Raw genomic sequence first — 22,074 nt, 5'->3', positions numbered from 1 at the left:
CCCTGGTGATGGTGTCAATGCTGTAATCATTCTTCAGACTGAATTATACTTCAGCATTGAAGGGGGGATGGGGCTGGAGCTCACTCTATGTGTGATGATGGTTGTGACATTAGTAGCTCCACCCAGCAAGACTGTACAAAAAAAAAAACATGGTGTGCACAACAGTGCATGCAATGCTGCTGACTGCACCACTTTGAGTCACTTTTTCCCAACCTACCAATGGTGCAGGTCTAGTTCTTTGGAGTAGCACCTGGAACATTACGGAATAAATGGACTTGTACGTGCATCACTAGATTGTTAGCTGCAGGCCCATGAACTGGTCTTAAAAGGAGAAATTCTCCACATGGTGTTCCAAATCACAAACTTAAGACCTCAAATCATCATTAGAGACTTTTACATTCCTTATTGGTGGCCTTGAGAATGGGCAATGTCTATGTGGGCAGATGTATTCTGACAGGAAAGACAAGAAAATGGGAATTTGTAAATGAGCCTTTAATGCAAGGGACTTCAGGACAAAGGAAATCTCTTACAGGTAGCAAAGGAGAAATACATGAAAAGAAAATCTCTGTGTACAAGAAAATAAAACAGCTTCCACTTCTCACATTCCTATTTTTTGTAAGATACAGCAGAACAAGGCTAGAAATGCATTCTACCAGTTACTGAAATACTCATGAATCCTTGCAGATAAATGATCTTTGCATCTGCTGGATGGATTCTGATGTAGCAAATCAATCTCATCATCCCAACACAGCTGACTAGCAGGAATTCTCCATGGGATACAAACCACTAGGAGACATGTGACATTCTAGCTTGCAGAGTCAGGCATGAAATATTTCCCTTTACAGGCAGAAGGACTTTGCACCATCCTGCTCACTCAGTTAACACACAATAGGCTACCTAATTAAACCATTTAACAATGTGGAATACTGAATGCTTGCAGGCTTCTAAAGCCAATAAAGTAAAAAAGACTGCTCTGATCTGCAAAGATATAACATGCAAAGGCAGCAACTGTTCTGGGATATAAACTCTTTCATGTGAGCTACTCGGACATCCAGTGAAATGTCTAATATAATTACTCTGGCCTAATCATGGAAACAGTCATAGGAAACTCACGTCCAAGTAACTCCCAACAGTGTTTTGACATCAGAAGGCAATCCAACAAACTCCCAGATAACTGCTAACAGGGTTTCACACCAGGAGGAGATCACCAATCTGTGATAACACTGTACCCAAGTGGCAAGACAGACCATTATAGCACACTAAAATGAAGGTGGTTACATGAAATTTGAAAAATATGTGCTGCCAAAATCCCCGGCATATGGAACAACATACAATTCTAAACTCTATAGTTCTGAGGGACTCAGCTTGGCAAAGAGACTAGAAACTTAGCATGAACCATTAAAGAGATCCCCCTAGGGAGAATTCAGCGCAAGTATTATGAAAGAAAGAGTTTTAAAAAATGCCTTCTCCCTGCTTACGTAGCTACCCTATGAATACAGTCAGGGCAGGACATACAAGGAATCTGAGACAATGGAGATTTAAGAGAAGTTCATCAATGGCCCATCTGTCAGGTATGGAAGCACAGGGAGGTATGTTTCCTGCAAGGCACTTGCTGCACACTTGTGTGCTGATGATAGGCTGAAGGAAAGTTCCCCTGTTCTAGAAGTGTTAGTGCCTAAGGCAGAATGGCAGGAATCTCCTATGTGCCTGTAGGACCATGTTGTACTAGTACATATCCATTATACCTATCAAGTATAACCAGCAGCAACAAAGAATGGAGACAAAGTGGGCTTCTCTGCTTAACATATTTTACATGCATGACGAAAAATACTAACATCTAAGATACATCTGACTCAACCCTTCCATTTTCTCTCAGGATTGGAAACAGCAAAAGGAGAACCTTAATTCCATCTCCTGCAGGGCCCACCTTTCAACAGCTTTGTTTGGAAGAGCATCTCTGGACAACAGGTCTGCTAGCAGTTGACCACTTAACAGAAATGGAGGGGGAGCTCCCACAAATTGTAGAGTGTCACTGAAACTTAAGGCATCTAATATCCATCATTCCTCTATGATATGCCCTGATGATACTCTGTATCTAAAATAAATGCTCTCTGACTTTTATAGCAAAATATATAGGATATATTCCTATGGGTCTACTTGAAAACCTTGAATTGTTATAACACTGAAACTCAAAACACTGAAACCATAACATCAAAAATTCAAAACACTGAAAACCCAAAACAATGAAAACTCAGAGCACTGAAATTTCGTATCATAAGACTCCCTATGCTGTGGAACAAAATCCCGGTACATGTGAGGCAGAGCACCTCGCTGGCCTTGTTCAAGAGAAATCTTGACCAATGGATGGGAGATCACAGATATACCCCAGGGATTACCTCAGTGTCACTGCTCGACAGAGGCACAGCAAAATAATGGGTATAGTTCCCCATACTAAAGGGGTGGCGTAAGCCACAAAACGATGGGCTAGGCTTGTAAATGCTCTCGGGCAGATAGCCTAGTATGAACCTATGAACCTATGAACCTAAGATTGAAAACTACAACGTACATGTAAATAACAACTCCTCCCCCTATAACACCACCAAACTAACAAAAACACTTTTTACTATGTTTCTGCAGGGGGCAAGCCCGCCTGCACCCCCCCCCCATAAATTAACTATACCAACTGCAAGAAAAGTTAATTTACTAACCTCACTGTATCACGATCACCACACAGAATTTAAACATAATGTCTAAATCACTTACCTGTATGGCCTAAAAACACGTACAGATTGGCAAAATAAACACTTTTTCCCCTACTCACTTCAACCAGCACTTCTCAGGACACCAAGTTAACTTCCGTGAAAGCAACACATTCATATGTTTACATTCTGTATGGTGATCTTGTTACATCGGGGTTAGGAAACTAACTTTTTTCCACTGTAGTGCAATTTAGGACTCGGTATATTTAATTTACTTAGGGTGTGAGGGCAGAAACGTAATAAAAAGTTTGTTTCTTAGTTTGGTGTTGTTATAGGTGGAGGGGATTGTATTTATATGTGTGTTGTAGTTTTCTATGTTATGACACACACTTTCAGTGTTCTGAGTTTTCGTTGTTTTGGGTTTTCGATGTTGTGGTCTTAGTGTTTTGAGTTTCAATGTTATGACAATTCGATGTTCTGAAGTAGTCCCATTCCTACATAGGAAGCGCAGTTAATTAGCATGAATGTGGAAGCTGTATATTTGGGTAGCTTGTAAGGCAGATCTGATGGAAGAACAGCACTAAAAGACTTGTGCCAGTGATGCAGGCTTATTTTTTTTATAAAGCTGTACTGTGGTTACTCTGAAAAGTCACCAAGCAACAATAAAGCATCACCAGGCTACAGTTGGCTTTACTGAACTACTTTACATTTTATGTCAGCTCACCTATTTAGAACAAAGGCAACCTCACTCTTGACTGGAACATCAGGATTCCTTGCTTCAGGTCCACATGAAGAGAAAAGGAAAAAAGCAGTAGACCTAACCAGTTTATGTATAGAGGTTCTTGCAAATGCAGGTCCTAACATATATGATGCTAATCCAGTTATATTCCAGAGACTGGAGTTTTCAGATTCATTTTAGTGGCAACTAATGAGGTACTATGGGGAGTTTTTTTTTTTTTTTTTACCAATTATCAATAACTTGCATTAAAGGTGAATTGGTTTATAACAATCTGATGCCTTCAAAAACATTAAAATATTGTACATATGTATAAACAGCAAAGTACAGAACCTGCTGCAACCTGTTTATTGACAACCATAGTTCTTTCAAGACATTTCTCATGAAATGTGTTATGACTTGGGGAATGTTCCAGGAGTATGAGGTATTACAAAAGCTGTTTCTCTCTTTTATCTCCAACACAGTCCAGGAATGGAATTCAGATATCTCGTCACTCTCATCAGAAGGCATTCAAACCTGGAATAATGATATGAACTCCCACTTGGGGGAGTGCTAAACAGAAACGCAAGGGAAGAAACAAATATAGAACTTTACATTTCTCAAATCTTCTTTCTCTGAATCATAATTCAAGGGTTACAGACAACCATAGTAAACTTTAGAATCAGTCATGGAGGGAAAATTTTAATAAGATGAAAAGTTCAAGGGAAGACAGATTTCCTAAAACCAAATCAGGCCACCCTACTCACTGAGTTCATACAACGACTCCTGCAAAAATGCAGGTTTCTTCAGTTCCACAGCTGCTGGTGTCTTCACCAGTATGGACAGTTCCACAGCTGCTGATGTCTTCACCAGTATGGACAGTTCCACAGCTGTTGATGTCTTCACCAGTATGGACAATTCCACAGCTGTTGATGGTTTCACTGGTACTGACAGTTCAACAGCTGTTAATGGCGTCACTGGTACTGACAGTTTCACAGCTGTTGATGGCTTCACCATTATGGACAGTTCCACAGCTGTTGATGGCTTCACTGATACTGACAGTTCTATGGCTGTTGATGGCTTCACTGGTACTGACAGCTCCACAGCTGTTGATGGCTTCACTGGTACTGACAGCTCCACAGCTGTTGATGACTTCACTGGTACTGACAGCTCCACAGCTGCTGATAGCTTCACTGGTACCGATAGGTCCACAGCTGTTGATGGCTTCACTGGTACTGACAGCTCCACAGCTGCCGATAGCTTCACTGGTACTGACAGTTCCACTGGTACCGATAGGTCCACAGCTGTTGATGTCTTCACCAGTACTGACAGCTCCACAGCTGCTGATGGCTTCACTGGTATTGACAGCTCCACAGCTGCTGATGGCTTCACTGGTACTGACAGCCCCAAAGCTGCTGATGGCTTCACTGGTACGGACTGTTCCACAGCTGTTGATGGTTTCACTGGTACTGACAGTTCCACAGCTGTTGATGGTTTCACTAGTACTGACAGTTCCACAGCTGCTGGTGGTTTCACTGGTACTGACAGTTCCACAGCTGCTGATGGCTTCACTGGTACTGACACAGTTCCACAGCTGCTGATGGCTTCACTGGTACTGACTGCTCCACAGCTGTCAATGCTTCATTGATACTGACACTGGAGGAGCTGCTGGTCCCTTGGATGGATGATAAAATGGCCCAGATGCATACAACACATGTCCAAAATAATTTAACATTAGTGTTGTAACAGAATTTTTTGTGCATTTTCTTGCATTGCAGTTTTCTTCTCACATGGGTCATACAGGGAAGATAAAGTCACAGTTGTGAAGTATCTTGCTGAATATAAATGAAAACAACAGGGCAATACAAAGAAAGTAGAATCATACTTCTTAATATCTTTCTGAATATAACTGAAAATGTGGAATTTCCTGAGATGTAGCAAAAACAGGCATGGAATCTCTACTTCAGTGACTTATGTTTCAGAATTTGTACTGGGTTGTGGTGGAAGAGATAAGAGAAGTGGTGTGTCTCCCTTCCATTTATGGGTGTTATTCTTCATACAATATGACAGTGATATACTAGAATGACTGACCATTAATCAAACACACTGCTGAGACAGAGGCCCACACATGTGGACGGAGACTGTACACATGAACAATGACCTTTTCCATGATACTGCATCAAAGGCATCAAAGATGAAAACAGTACAGTTCAGAGAAAACATTTCACAGCTTCAAACTTTGCTGTGTTTAATAAGAAAACAAAATATTCCAGCAAAGCAGGTGTATCACATAAAATGCAATACATTCAGACAATCCCACAGCCCCCATAAAGCAGACAAGACTCTCAAAATATTCTTAGGCAAACAAAGTTCAGCATCAAAAAAGACTGAGAAAACACTTCATACCAGTGAAAGGAGAGATGTCCAGTTGCAGTGAGGTGTACCCCAATTAAAGGTTATCACTACTGCTAACCTAATTTTATTTGGTCACCACAATACCATTTAGATATTTTATTTATGTTAGAAATGCTTCTGTAAATATAATTGACAGTATGCCATAACAGCAGTTAAGTGAATCAGTTATTTTAAATGTGCAATAAAATCACCCCCATAACTTTATTCTAAAAACATCCTACAACCTTGGTCTTCCATTGAGAAAGGTACTGATTAAATTATTAACTTAAAATAATTAATGCATGCATCCTTTATATTTTAAAATAATTTTTAATGCTTGCATCTTTCTTCATAAATGGTAGTTACATTTCAGGAAATGCATATTCACACTATGACAGTTAACTAAGAAGGTACACTTCTTATTCTAGAGCACACATGGGTTGCTGCAGGTACATTTTGGATGTATATCTTTTTGTTGATTGGCTACATGCCACTACAAAGCAATGCAAATAATGACATGTAATTTAAGTTTTTATCTGTAGCTGATGAAATAGATGCAGTTTTCTGGACAAGATTGTAACATGGTTATGGAAGAGGTAAGAAATGTCAACGTTCATTACACATCAACACAACAGTTAATTATGTTGTCAAAAACATATGTGCCTTAAAACATACCCTTATCGGGAAGAATGTCCTCATTAGCAGTAAACCTAATCCCCTTCCCATCATGCACTGAAACATGAAACCAAAAGCCGGTGTGCAAGCAGGACAAAAAGGAAGAAAGGAATAAATTAACAAAAGAAACAAACATGACACGACACAACCTGTATAGAGCAAAGAAAAGACAAACAAGAAATGAGAAAGACATTTAAACAGGTGATAAAACAACTTATTACAAGGCAGAACCTGGGTGAAGAAACACTGGATCATGCAGTAGTCATTACAAATGCAGCGTTAGCAGTAGCTAACCTACACAGCTGCATTCAGCACTCTTCTTTGCTATGGTACTGCATATTTCAAAGTTTTAGCTTTTCCCAGCAAAATAAAATGGCTTCTTAGTACCAGCTTGATGAACACACACACACTTTTTTCAGACAAGCAGATTTCAATTCTTGAACTTCTGATTTCTTTATATACAAAACAGGTTTGCCTTTTAAGCCTTGGTATGCCAGACAGACGCTCAGCAGTACTTACCTTGGCCAAACAAAAACATTGACCTTTAGTATTATCCAAGTCTAAATATGCTTCTAAGAAAATAACCATTTTACAGATGTAGGCTCTGGAAAACATCAAAAATGTACCGTGTGGATGAACTAACTAAAATCATTTTGACTCAAGACATTCCTAACAGATAAAGGTATTTACCTCAGTCAGCGCTGTGGCGACCCCTAACTGGGAAAAGCCGAAAGATACAACAACAACAAAAAGCGTTTCCAGGCAACTCTGGCAGCATTCTAAATAAAATACTTCCTCAAGAGGGAAGACAAAAATACATCTCATGTTCTCAGTGTATTGTTTAATTAAACTATGAAGAGGTGAACATCAAAACAAAATCTTAAGAATAAATGTGCCTTTTTTTTACTTATTTTTCTTTTCTGGGTTAGTCACACTTGGCATGATCTGTTTTCAGCGGAGATCCAAAATGGTATACACAGTGACTTGGAGCAATTTTGCTAACTAGTTTACACAAGCATGCAACCACCCACTGACTCCCCCATACACACATATGTATGTGTGTGCGTTTCTCCGGGTGCAACTAGTGCCCTACAACTTAATGAATAGTGGTAAAATGAAGGTCATAATATTGAATGCACAATCTTGAACTGTCAAAATATTGACAATTTAAAATGCTGAACTCAAATTATACAGCATACATGTACTACATATGTCCTCAGCATCAGCACACACCTCATCAACAAACAATATTACTCCCACAGAATCTCTCAGTTTCTGTTCAATTTTCCATTTTTATTCCTCCTGTTTTCCAGAGTTTTCACAAACTCCTTTAATCCTTTTAAATGTTCCCCCTACACAATACTCCCTTTTATTAGAGCTGTTACTAAGGAAGGATAAAGGGTACACATTGCTAGGGGTTGCCAGTGGTGTGGACATACCACACTGCAAGAAGATTGTTGCACCTTGGCTTCATAAATGAACACCAAAGCTGCATTGCTGCATTTGCATTCATGGCTGAAGTACCAAAGCACTCAGTCTGTGGTAATTTAACTATAGCAAGAAGCTTCAAGAAGCTTAATATAGAGAAAAGTAGTGTTTGCTTTTTTCATCTTAGAAAATACTTTTTTGTGTGTGCTTTTTTTTTTTTAACTCCTCAATTTTGAGTTGTGGGTGGTCACCACTTTAGAGAACTGTACATGGCATCAGATAACCTTGCTTCTTTTGTAGTGTTCTAATAACTCGCTAAGCTTACCTTACTAATTTTTAATCCTGTTTTTCCTAATATTTTTCTGATTTTACCTAACTAATCTCCAAAATTGCCCATTACTAATCTACCCACCACCTATTTTTTCAGCAACAATGTTTGCAAATATTAGACATTGAACAACATCTGCATACCATACTAACATGATTTAATATGAACTGGTTCACATAGTGGAATCACAAAATGGAAGTGTTGGGATAGTTCATTTTTTATTTGATCTGATATCTATGCAGCAGGTAATTGTATGTCTGTTGGGTTGTTATATTTTATGTCTCCATGAAACTGGTCAATGAGTATCAGTGTTCTACCTCACTTAAACATATACATGCATAAATAAGTAAATAAATAAATGTGTTTGCTTTACAGATGCTAGTGTACTGTTAGTGTGTCACGTATAACCATTTAGAACACTGGATTTGATTTTATTTATAGTACTTGGCATCTGATGGCATAGTACTATATGCATAACATGTAGGTGTTGCTATTTATTAATACATGTAACATTGTGGATTTTAAGTATTTAACCCTGCAGTTTACTTAAAACAATAATTTGTTTCTGCTTTAGCGATGGCTAACAGTACACTGATAATAAAGAGCAATTCGTAGGTTATCTTTTTATTACTACTAAAAACTGTGCTTTACTACCATTTAATTGAACAGTACTTGACTGAAAATCAAATGTTTGAAAGAATTTGACTGAAGACTGACTGACTGAAAGCCCATCTGACTGATGACTAATTGACTAAAAGCCCATCTCACTGAATAGCAATTGACTGAAAACCCATTTTGCTGAACCACAAATCAATGAAAATATTAAACATAATGTGTTTTTCTTTTTTGAAGTGGTTGTGTGGCCATGGAGTATATATAATTAAGGGTGGTTGGGGGGGGGGGTGCAGGGATGCTTGCTCCCCTGCAAAAAACACTTTTATGTTGTATTTTCTTACATTCAATATTTTCAATGATTTGTGATTCAGTGAAATGTGCTTCAGTCAAGTGGGTTTTCAGTAAATGGGCTTTCAGTCAATTAGGTTTCAGTCAAATTCTTTTAAGCATTTCATTTTCAGTCAAGTACTGTTCAGTGAAATGATAGTAAACCATAACAATGATAATAATAATACATTTCTTAATCAGGCAGGTCCACTGGGCAATCTCTTGTCATGTCTGTCCTGGGAGCAATGTCTGGTTAAGTGAGTTGCTCAAGGTCATACACTAGACAAATGAGGGCTACAGGGGTCAAACCTTGTATCACTAGAACCAGCCTACAGCCTTAACCCTGTGCACCAACTGCCAAGACAGTCATGAAACTATGAAAGTTAGAAATGCTATGCTGACTAAATGTAAAAAATTTAATACAAAAGGTTTTTAATATTTATGCATCATATCTTGAAAATACATTATTGAGTGAATTGAGTCAAAGTAAACTTTACTGTCATTTAACCTACACAAGTGCAATCTAATCAAAATTGCATGCATCATCTGGAATTGAGAAGACATATACATACAACAGACATATATTCATCATTTCACATTAGACAAGTTATTCTACTACATATTATCACAGTGTACCTTATCTATAACTTTCAGCAGTTGAATGATTTCTTATTGTACAAGTTCTTATTGCTCTGCTTGATTCTCACATGAATAAGAGGATCTAATTAGTATAATATTGCGCATTCATTCCCATCTATGTATTGTTTATGTTTAGAATCAGACTGTCTCTCATTTATTTGCACTAAAAGAGTTGGCTGTCCCATATCTTGTCAGTGTCCGGCTTCCCTGAAATTACTGCCAGAGTTCAAAAGTCTCATCGCCTGAGGGAAGAAGCTGTTTCTGAACCTGGACCTTTTTACAGGTTCATAGGTGTGTACTAGGCTATCAGCCCTGGAGCCTACGTAAGATTAGCCAAAAAAGATTCCCTGGCATCTTGCTGCCCGACATTAGTTCCCAGCACCCCTATCAAGCAAGGCCACTGAAGTGATCCCGGGGTGAATTTTCTATTGCCCATCCACCCGTCAAGATTTCTCTTGAAAAGGCTAGTGAGGTGCTCTGCTTGATGTGAATGGGAAGTCTGTTCCAGAGCATGGGTAATCTCTGGGTTAGGAAACCGTCGTCTCTCCAGCATGTTCTGTTTATTGTGGTAATGAGGCTGAGGTCCTGGAGCATGTGGCACAGAGGGATTGGGATTTCTTCAGCTGTAGCATATCTAACAGCTCTGGGTCAGACATGGCTTTGTAGGTCAAGCAGAGATCGCCTCTAAGTAGGTGATATGAGACAGAGTATAGCTGGAGCTTTCTGAGTCTGTCCATATAGGGCATGTGTTTAAGGCCCAGGATCCTCTTAGTGAGGTATTTTTGTGGTCTTTCCAGTTGTTGTAGGTGTCTAGTGAGGTACATGCCAAATGGGGTATTGTATTCTATAACAGGTCTGATGAGAGATGCGTAGAGAAGGACTATGACCTCTTTCTTCACAGATGAAATACCCTTTGTAATGAGATGTGCCACACAGAATGACTTTCTGATCACAGTGGCAATGTGGTTGTCAAAGGAGAGGCTGCTGTCAACCTGTGTCCCCATATCTCTTATCACACCTTTGGGGTTTAGTGGACTAGCGTCAATGTGGTAGTTCATGGGCACTGAGTTTTTCGCAAAGGGAATGACAATGCATTTTTTGGCATTGAGCTTAAGGCCATGGTTCTGGCACCAGTCACTGGTCACAGTGACGTCTTTTTGAAGAATGTCTACATCAGTTGGAGAGTCAATAATGGCTCCCAGTTTGCAATCATCTGATAACTTGGTCAGCCAAAGTCCCTTTATATTGGCTTTAACTTCAGAGAAGTAGATGCCAAACAGGAGAGGACCCAGGACTGATCCTTGTGGGACTCCACTTGTAACTGGTCAGTAATCAGATCTAGAATCTGCTACTTTCACAGTGTGGGTTCTATCAGTGAGCCAGTTTGCAACCTACCCTGTGACATAGGGGTTAATGCCCAGTTTAGTGAGTCTATTTATAATTCCTGAGTGAGGGATGGTGTCGAAGGCCTTGGCAAGATCGAGATAGGCTGTGTGAACTACCTTGCCTTCATCCACAGCTCTGGTGACAGACTTGAAGTCTATCAGGTTGAGCAGACATGATCTACCTTTCACAAATCCAAACTGCATGGGATCCAGAGTTTGGAGATTCCCTATGTCCCTATTTATATGGTCCATGATGATGCACTCCATAGCCTTGCATATCAGACTAGTCAGGCTAATGGGGCCGTAGTTGCTCCCCCTTTGTGGAGTGGGATGGCCATAGCGGTGTGCCATTCAGTAGGAACAAAGCCTTAAGTGAGGCTGTGATTGAAAAGGGTAGTCAGGTGTGGTGCTAGTTCACTTTGTAATTCATGTAGAACACAGCCAGGGATATTGTCAGGTCCCATGGAAGCTGTATTCTTGGCTTTGGACAGTGCGGTTTTAACCTGTTTATCAGTGATATTAGGAACTTGGCATTCCACTGGTATTGTGATAGGCCCATTAGGGGGGTAAAGTTCGCACTGAACCTATTGTCAAATATATTGGCAATATCAGTTGGCTCAGTATATGTGTTGCCATTGTGCTGTAGCTCAGGGCAGATCTGAGTATTGCCATGTAGGTTCTTGACATAACTATAAAATGCCTTGTGGCTGTCTTTAGTATCAGCTGCAAATTTGTTTTTGTAGCTAGCGTTAGAGGATTTGATGAGGGATCTGAGTTTTTTTGCTGAGGTTAACAAGGGAGTTTTTCCAGTCTTGGGACTTCACCTTTCTCTGCATCAGTTTCTTCCTTCTGTTGTAGAGTTTGTTTATGGTAGGGGACCACCAGATTGGCTGCCTTTTTTTGAAGGAGAGCATCTTGGTTCTGTTTGGCATGGCCCATTCCATGCACTTGTGGATGTGTTCATACAGTGCACTGGTGTATGCTTCAGCAGTCATGCACCTATTTTCCATTTGCATGGGTGTCGTGAAGTTGGTCACCTCTGTTTTTTAGAAGCCCAAAGTTTGCTTTGGAGAAGTTTTTCATGGTGTCCCTATGTATCATGGGCATTTAATAGGAGGGGGTTTCACTAGTCAGGAAGTTTCTAAAGGTTATGTGGGGGGAGGGTTATTAATCTGGGCATATATATTGTCTGCCTCTGTCTATCAGAGACATGGGGGCCAGAGCTAGGTTGAATTTGTGATTTGCCATCCATTGGTCAAGGTTACATTTAAATAGGGTTAGAGATGGACTCTGCTTCACATGGATGGGGAGCCTGTTCCAGAGCATGGGGATTCACTGAGACACATATCTGTCTCACCAACATGCCTTATTTATGTCGCAAGTAAACTTTAAGTTCTTGGATCTAGTGTTTCTGATGCTGTTCATTTTACAGATATTCTAATGGTCCATCAGAGCTGGATCCAAGGATGCCTTGTATGCCACACATAGATCGCCTCTCAGTACCCTATAAGAGACTTAGAACAGAGACAGAGGTTTAAGGTGATCCTTATAGGACAATGTGTTTATACTAAGGATTTTCCTGGTAAAGAACCTTTGCGGGTATTCCAGCCGTTGCATATGTCTGGTCAGGTATATGCTGAAGGGGTCATTATACTCAATGATGGATCTGATAAGGGGCAAATAAAATGGCACTAACAACTTACTTAAAAGTTGGGCGACATAAAATAATTTTATCAATATCTTGGCCAAATGTTGTTCAAAGGCCAGGTCCCTGAGTAGCAAGTCAACTCGTAGGGGTGTTTTTATTGATGGAGTAATTAGCCTGTGTGACCGTTTTCTCAAAAGGCACTATAAAGCATTTCTTGTGGTTGAGTTTTAATCCTTGTCTCTGGCACCAGTTATTTGTCTGTGTTAGACCCTGTTGTAAGATGCTTGTGTTATGGGGGAATCTATGATAGCTCCCAATTTACAATCATGTGTGAACTTGGTCATCCAAATGCTCTTGACATTAACCTTTACCTCTGACAAGTAGATGCCAAATAGGAGCAGTCCCAGTACAGAACCCTGAGGCACCCCACTGGTAACCTGTCTCTAAGTGAAGGTGGTCTCACAAATCCTGACTTCCTGAGTCCTGTCTGTGATCCAGTTGGCAATCCAGAGAATTATGTACGGGTTTATGCTCAGTTTGGTTAGTCTGTCAAATATATACAAGTGGGGTATTGTATCGAACATCTTAGCCAGGTCCAGTTAGCCAGTATGCATCATTTTCCATTCATCCATTGCCTTGCTGACCTTCTCAATTAAGTCAACCAGGTTTAGTAGACATGGTCTTTCCTTGACAAAGCCAAACTCATTTGGTTCCAGTGTCTGAAGGCTGCCTATATCTTTTTTGATCACTTACAAGATAATTTATTTCATGGCTTTTCGTATAAGACTAGTCAGACTAATAGGTCTATAGTGCCTGGCATCAGTTGATGGTCTATTCTTGTGAAGTGAGATAACCATTGCTGTCCTCAATTCTAGTGGTAAAATACCTGTTTAGAGGCTATAGTTGAAAAGTGACTCAAAAGTGGTCCTGACAGATCATGTTTCAAACTATTTAGGAAGCATCCTGGGATACTGCTGAAGCCCAATGAGGCTGTGTTTTTGGCCTTAACAAGTGCCACCAGGACTTGCTCCCTGATAATAGTTGGACAGGGAGGTCATGGTAGTAGGTATTTTATTGGGAGAGGCAGGGAAGGAGTGGGGGGAGAAGTCTAAGCTGAATTTGTCAGTCAGCAGATTCGCTATGTCACTCTGCTTAATGAAGGTGGCACCAGAGACCGAATGACAGGGTCTCTGTGAATAATTCCACATAGGATGCTGTGAACTCGGAGTTAGGAGGGGAACTGAAGTTTGATAAACTATTGTTTAATAGGATGTAGTTAGCTCTGGAATACTTTCTGTTACAAAGTTTGCTGGGGTTACCAAGTTGATTTTTATTTTGAAGGAGACAGCTTTGTGGTCTGACCTCACAAGTGAGGACATGACACGGGGGGCAGTGCTCTCCCATATTGGTGAGCACCAGGTCCAGTATGTACCTCTCGTGGGTGTGTACAATATCTGGTCAAGGGTGTGTGTGTGTGTGTGTGTTAATGAAGTCCAGGAATCATTGTGCCTGTGAGTTTGAGGCAGTGTATGTTTCCAGTCTAGAGAGGGATAGTTAATGCCTCCCATGAATAAGATATTTGGTTTAATGGTGAGTATCTCCAGAAGGTATAGGTACTAGCAATGGGATTCCTAGGACATAGAGGGTGGCCTATAACTTGCCAGGATATGGTATGAGACTGTCTGTGGTGATTTGCATATGGATAAACTCCAAGGCATCTTCCTGTTTAACCAACCTAGAGTTACAGCTGTTGCTAATGCAGGTTGAGACCCTTCCACCTTTTGTCCCTGTCTCTGCAGCTGATGGTCTAACTCTGAGGAAGACACTGAAGCTCTGCACTGCTGGAGTACATTCTGTGGATTTAAATCATGTCTTGGTAACAGCACAGATATCTATATTCTCCAGAGTGAGGAGAGTTTGCAGGGTGGGGACTTTCTTGTTTAGGCTCATATTATTGATCAGTAACACCTGAAGGATTCTTCTTTTTTTTTTTTTTTTTTTTTTACAATGTCAGTAGGTTTGTCAATTTGGCATTGCCTAAAACAGACTCTAAGGGAGTGATTAAAGTTTTAACCAATATTCAGAAGCCTGGTGGGGGCCAACGCAGACCATCCTTTATGAAGCAACATGGGTTGTTAACTATGTCCTTCCATGCTAACAATTATTGAATCCCTCTGGAAATGAAGGCAATTATTGAAGTCAATTACCTTTTGTTCATACCGTGGCATCACTCTTGATGAAGGTAAAATGCTGCTCAATGCAATGCACATACCTGCATGAGACACACATTCAGGGAGATCAATAATGTCTCTCTTCATATAGTTCTAGGAGATGCGGCTCAGGTCATTAACACCCACATGGACTATGATAGAATCATAACTGTACCTGTGGTGTAATAACTTGAGGGCAAGTGTATCTTGACTGATCCTGGCTCCAGATAAACAACTGTTATATTCTCATTATTCAGTCTGGTGAGTGGGATTATCTGTGCATTGTACAATGGAGTCCCCTATGACAAAAATCTTGGGCAATGTGTCTGTTTACCTTATGGGGTTTGCTCTTGGGGCTCCACAGGGTGCAGGCAAATGTATGGTGTTTGGTGTTGCTTTTGGTGAGTGCTTTAGAAATTGCTGGGGAAAGGCATTCCTGTTTATACGGTTAGGAAGCCTTTGAGGTTTGGGAAGATTGTTTTTTAGTGCCTCAGCAAAGTTGATCTGTGTGTGTGGTGGATGTAGCGTGCATGTTTTTGCTAACCTTATTTGTATGCGAGATTTCTCCCTCCAGTGAAATCATCTATGCACATCTCTCTCATACTGTGTTTGTTTCTTTAAGGATTAAATGGTTGTCTGTGAACATGACACATTTGCATCATTGTCTTAGGATGCCCATATCTACCAAACTGGCTACCGAGAGATTTGGAAATTCAATTTATAATATGGATTACAGGTCCAGACAATATATCCATATTGTCTGGACCTATAGTTGGGTGGGCTACTGTAGTTCACAGACTGGATTACAGACAGGTCTCCTGGGGTGGGCAATGGGGTTTAGCACTAGACTAGGTTAAATTATGTTAAGGTGTGATAGTAGTGCTGTTTAATGCATAAATTAGCTGCTCTAAGCTTGTCTCTGCACAATAACTTTGCTTTAGCCACATAAAATTACAGGTTTCAGTTCTAAGGAAGGATAGTTTTATAGATTAAATTTACTACCTACGAATTTGCATCTGTACAGGGCAATGAAAGAGTGGAAAGAGGGACTTTGGAAGTCAGATTACCAGAAGGGGCAGAAGTCAGAGATGCAGCTTTCTAAAACAACAGCAGCAAAAGCATCAGAGAGTTGGGGAAAACTTCAAGCTGCAAGAAGCAGACTTCCTATACAGGGATCCAATATTCCAGATCAAGTTCTGTGGTTAGAATTTCAAGAACTTTCGCGTAATGTTTCAATGGGGGGTAGGGGCAAACAAATAATGGGAAAACAGTTGCAAAATACATAGAAAGGCACCAGAAAGCAACTTTAACTAGGTAAAACATACTGCTCTGAGCTGCTCATGTTCTTTTCATGGGTCATGCTTGAAATGGGTTGGGGAAGGATCAATTAACTTATCCAGTTAATAAATGAATAAAATTAAAGTTCCAGAATGACATTAGATGTGTTCATAACCTAGCAGATAAACAGATATGCAGTTTGTTTTGTGGTAGAATGTGTGAAACCCGCAGGCAGGCAAATGAAAGCAGAGAAAGTGCATCACCACACATTACATTCCTTTTCCACAGGAGAAGCACATCTTCGCATGCATTACCTCAATCCAGGTACAGAAGACCAAGGCCTGAATCTCCAAAAGACTAATTAATAAAGCAGCTTTGGATCAAGCTATGGATCAAAAAAATGCATGATCTCCTTTCCTGTCTTTGGTTACAAAATATTTAGAACTGTTATAGTTGTTAATATGTTTGTTTTATAAAACATTTCATATTTTAACATTTTTGTCTTTGATTTAAAACAGAATAACCTTACATGACCTTCTTGTGAAATATACATTTCAAAAAACTGAATTTGCGATTTAAGTGTAATTTCATAAAGCAAATACAATGAAAATTACATAACCACAGTTCAACAGGTGACTTCTCACAGATGTGCACAGAAAATCCTGGAAAAAATAAGAAAACTCATCACGTTATTGGTGTCTTTTCCAAAGGACTTTATGGTATACCACAAAATGTATACATGCTCGCACACACGCGCACACACATACATCATACCTCTCAACCATACTGAATTAGTCCGTATTTCCCGGTTTTATGGGCAAGATAATGGGGTGCCACGAATTCACGAGTGGCCCCTTCAAATCCCAATTTTTTTTTTTTAATTATTTTTTATTGCTGTTGACATCATCGTGCGTTGCAGTATATCCTGCAACATCATTGCGCAGGGGGCGTGTGCGATGACATCAGAGTCGTTAGGTAGTGTCTACCTACCTGTTTGAGTTAAAGTTAATAAAATATATCAGTCAGCCAATAAATTCCACAGCAAAACTTTTTAAAGAGCTAAGCGCTTTCATTCCAAACTCTCTGTATGGAACTTCTTTTTACAGAGTTTGGAATGAAAGCGCTTAACTCTTTTTATTAAAGTTTTGCTGCGGAATATATTAGCTGACCGATATTTTATTATTTTAATTCATGTTGTACTGAGTCTGCAACAGGTACAAGTAGTTTTATTAGTTTATTTTTGTGTTAGGTTCTTGGTTCGTTCGTTTTGTTAAAAAGAAAAAGTTAACTTGTTATTCAGGCTGCAGCCCACTCACAGCTTGCAATGGATGCCAGTGCCAACCGAACAAAGAGGACGCCGTGGCCGTGTCATTGCAAAATACACAGCAAACTGTTTATGTATAAGGAAAACCAACAGACTCAGTCTTGAGTAATTTTTTTTTTTTTTTTTTTTTTTACAAATTGAATAAAAGTTTGCAGCACAGTCGAGTCGACAGGTGTTCCAACTGTTGTGTTGTGTTGTTGATCACAATTGAGATCCATGTAACAGAAGACACATAGCGGTATCTTCATCTTTACATTTTATAGGAAGAATGAGCGAATAAAACTGGGTCTGGATTAATTACCGGAAGTTGGGGTAGTTGGTTTCTACAAAGGTGGGAACACAAACTGAAGTAGTTAAAGGATCAGTCAGTAATACGTTTTGGCGGCTATTATTTTTTTTTGCTTTTATATAGTTAGACATACACTTAACTGCACTGTCGATTACTGGCATTCTAAAACTGAGGGACAAATGTTTTGTATGTCAAAGTTCTGTATATTTGCCTGCTTTTGGGTCCGCTACTACCAATAACCTGGTAAGCAACAATATATTAATTATTTATTAGGTTATGTCTGTGTTTTTTTGCCGAGTATCCCTGTGGAAGGCAGTGGTCTGTTGTGTCAAGCCTGTTGTATCTTTTTTTATTTATTTATATTTTTAATTATAATTCCTGATTTCTGTTTGAAATTAACTAGTGCTGTCAGTGAAGCAAGGTGTGCTGGCCTGGTATCTGGAGCCAGGTGCTAACACTAGTGAGCGGCAGGTGTCTTCTGTGCATGGTCCTCCTGAAAGATCAGGCTGGGCATGGATGGTTGGGAAGCGTTAAGTGCTGCAACATGTTTTATTTAGTGTATCTTTAGGGAAAAAACATGTATGTATGTGCATATACATGAAAGAAGAAATGGTGTGTTATACTAGCTAAACACAAAATTCTAATGGCGAAGCAAAACGATATTTAGACTGAAGTGAAAGGTGTCGCTAACTACCAACAGTAATGAGGAGGGTTTTCGAACAGATAATCTTTGGCTTGGTGGCTAAATTATTAGTGACATGGTGCACTGGTTTTATGCAGTAAAGTTTTTTTTGTGGGACTTTTTTTAAATTGAGAACCTATGTTTAATTCTGCACGTCTGTACACCATTGACTGAGCTGCGCAAATCCCACAAGCAAAGGCTGGTAGGAGCTTGGAGGGCATACTGCTCTGTGTGGTTTTATTGGTAAATTTTGCTATGAGCCCAAGCACCTCATGTCTTGCCTTTTATCATTGCTGGTGATTGGCGAATGCTTGATTCTGACAGTTCTTCCAGCCTGCAGCAGTTTCTGCATGCTTGAGTGACAGTGGGCAGTTACACTCATCATTTCCAACTGGCTAAGTAAATAATGAAAAGCTCCCCTCTAAAGTGTGCAGAGCTTCGTTTGATTTAGCTTGGCTTGAGTTCCTGATCTGCCATATGACCTGGGCAAGACAAACGTGCTTATGCTGTTGTTTTTAAAGTTTCAGTTTTATGTATTCTTTGGCTTTCATTTGAATGAAATGTCACCGCAAGAGTGTTACCTAGACTTGGCCTGTGTAGTTCTCTTTCTCGTTGTGCAATTTTAAGTAAACAAGTAACCTTGTGTGTGTCCATATGTGCGTGCTTATGTTAATTTATACATTATTATACTTGTTTGCTTATGATAAATTAATTTAAGTCAGAAAAACTAGTATACCACTACCAGCCAGGGTATACACGTTCTACAAATAATATCATTTAAATCCCTGGACCATTGAGTATTGCAACATGTAGAAGAACAGTTATAATTTTAAAGCAGACAAAGCATAAACAGTGTGGTATAGCTATCTGACAGGCTTCTCTAGGCTTTCTAAAAAAAGAAGCAGGCAGTGCATTTAACAGCAGTGTCAGCTGCTAGCCATGTCTGTCGATTTCTACAAACCCACACCATTCCCTATTGCAATATTACTAGCTTATTTTTTTAATGCAACATAGGCAATTTATTCATCAAGAGCAGCAGGCACTTTATTTGTAGAAGAAACCATCAAATATAAAGTTGTTTGCTAGCAGCTACCAATTCATTAGTTATAGATCTCTTTAATGTGGAATTATTTAGACGACTTTGACTTTTACAGAGATTGTGCACATTTACTGATATTGGTGGATTGTAGAAGTGAGTAGAATTTTAAGATGAAAATGTTCTGAACTGGGCAGTTTTGTCATTACTGGTTCATACATTTTGTTTCATTGCTTACTTGAAAAATGTTCATCATAATAAATTTAAAACACGCTCTAACAAGTCTGCTGTATTATACAAGGAATACAATTTAATACAGTCAGGAAGGTGTATCAAAGAACACGTATTTTTTGTATGCAAGGGCCTATGATTTGAAAACAGCCCAAAGGTAATTAACAGATGCATTTTCTTTGAATCTGGGTTTCAATGCTATTTCAATGACTGAGTTTCAATGGTAAATAAATTGTAATTCTAAGTTTATTTTCATTGTGAGACTGTATTGCAGATGTCTATTAGTGTTTGTACTTTAAAATGTAAAAATAAAAGTTTTAAATGAAATCCAAATAATCATTGTAGAAGTAAAGCAGTATGCACATTAGTGTGTATAGTAAATGGGGCGAAATAGCCAACTTATGGGACATTGGAATGCTGTGCATGGGGGGCCCCATTCAACCATGATTTTGTGAAAGAGGGAGGGCGGCAAACTCAGACAGGCCAGGGTGACACAAACTTTAGCTACGTCACTGATCAGTAGGCCATGGAGAATGACTTTTGGAGGTCCTACTAGCAAACTATAATATTCTTTTGCTAAGGTTAGACGATTGCCTACCATTAAATGCCATACTTTTATCTCAAAACCCACATACTGCAAGCCACCAAAAACAAAATCCTAACGTTCATCAACTTCTCCCTCCCTTCTCAGTGAACATCATTGCTACACATTTCAACAAAAAATGGTTATCATTTACTACAGGGTCTGGGCCTGGGGCCATATTTTAGTTGTCTGTTCTTCAGTTTGTATTTGAAAGTTGGTATCCCACAATTCTGTTGGAGTGGGTGGGGTTACATAAGTATGCATGCAAATTTTATGCTAATCAGCATACAGATTTCTACCTATTTTTCATGGGCCTTTGTCCAGATTTTTGATGTTTCCAAGTTGAGAGGTATGACATACACTCACACACACATTTTTTTACTATGGCACAGTAGCATCTAAAAATGTGCCTGCAGCTGTGAAGATTATTTACTGAAGTGCATACTAAGGTACATATGGGTGTTAGGGTATCTATGGGTGCTGGGTGTGCAGATGGAGATCGGGGAGAAGAAAAGCTCTGTCACATATGACCTTTTCCTTTTTAGGTCAATTTTTGTGCAAAATTTATCTTTGAGAGGATTATCAAACTCTGTATATGAGAAGCTGTTGTTCTGGAAGGCCTGCCGCTGTGACTGTTAATGCAAGTTTTTTGAAAAGCATAATTCCTAGAATTTGTCTGGACATTTATTCTTCTGTTTTCAGTTTCAGTTTTCTCAGTAATATTTAATTAGAGACACTTCAGATTCCTTCATCTAGATCATGCTGCATCATACCTCAATGATGCCGTCATAAATATTCTCAACTTTAATTCCTTTAAGAAAAAAAAAATAAAAAGCCGACCACAGCCCCTAATTATGAAACACAGAAACAATGCCTGGGAAATCAGGAAGTACACCAAAATACCACTGCCACTTCAATTGTACTGATCCCTTAGAAACAAAGTAAAAAATAAAAAGACTACCATTGCAAGCTACAAATATCCATGTTAAAGACCAGAAAATAATTCTGCAATTCTATCAACAGAGGAAGCATCATGAAACCACACAAGAAAATTGTATTCCCAAATGAGGAAAATTGTCCATATAGCCAGCAAATTAATTACTTTATTCAAGATGACACATCCCTTCTATATCCTGATGTCGGATACCAACCCTAAATATTTCCCACAGGATCTAACCAGTATAGCTCTCAATCTCTTAGTCCCAGAAATCTGGACAAAACCCAACAAAATGGTGGGGATAAAGCCCCAAAAATAGGGACATATTTCAAATATTGCTCTTATAAACTTAGAAAGTTACTAGAGTGACAGGACTTGTTTTTATATACATTTCCTGATGGATTTGAAGTTTGAAACTCAAATTAATGTCATTATTTAGTGACTTTAGTTTCAGATTATCCCAATGATTTGCCAGAAACCCACAAATTTTAAGAGGAACAGACCAAAAATATGAGACAGAATGTGGGCATTGTGCAAAAACCTGGACATCTGAGAGATATGCTAACCAGTGCAAGTACATCTACTACCAATGGAAACTCCACCAGCTATTAACTCACCTTAGACCAAACCTCCAGCAATCAGATCAAAAGT

At 39.3% G+C, this 22,074-nt stretch overlaps 1 protein-coding gene across 9 annotated transcripts in view; it reads right to left on the bottom strand.

Moving 5' to 3' along the window:
• The window catches only part of LOC122806326 (protein unc-13 homolog B-like), a 2,554,726-nt gene that overhangs the window by 73,641 nt on the left and 2,459,011 nt on the right, over positions 1–22,074 (bottom strand). For 6 of the 9 annotated variants that reach the window (XM_044076650.1, XM_044076675.1, XM_044076685.1 and 3 more), the window contains one exon: positions 6,484–6,540. The exons of the other annotated variants lie outside the window; for them this stretch is intronic. In XM_044076650.1, the coding sequence (XP_043932585.1) occupies positions 6,484–6,540 (57 nt within the window). The remainder of the gene's footprint in view (positions 1–6,483; positions 6,541–22,074) is intronic. 9 annotated transcript variants of the gene reach the window in all.

This window comes from Protopterus annectens, chromosome 1.part1 (assembly GCF_019279795.1).
Source record: "Protopterus annectens isolate FY-2018-M chromosome 1.part1, PAN1.0, whole genome shotgun sequence".
In the NCBI taxonomy this organism is placed as follows: domain Eukaryota; kingdom Metazoa; phylum Chordata; order Ceratodontiformes; family Protopteridae; genus Protopterus; species Protopterus annectens.
This window is presented reverse-complemented; position numbering and strand designations above follow the sequence as displayed.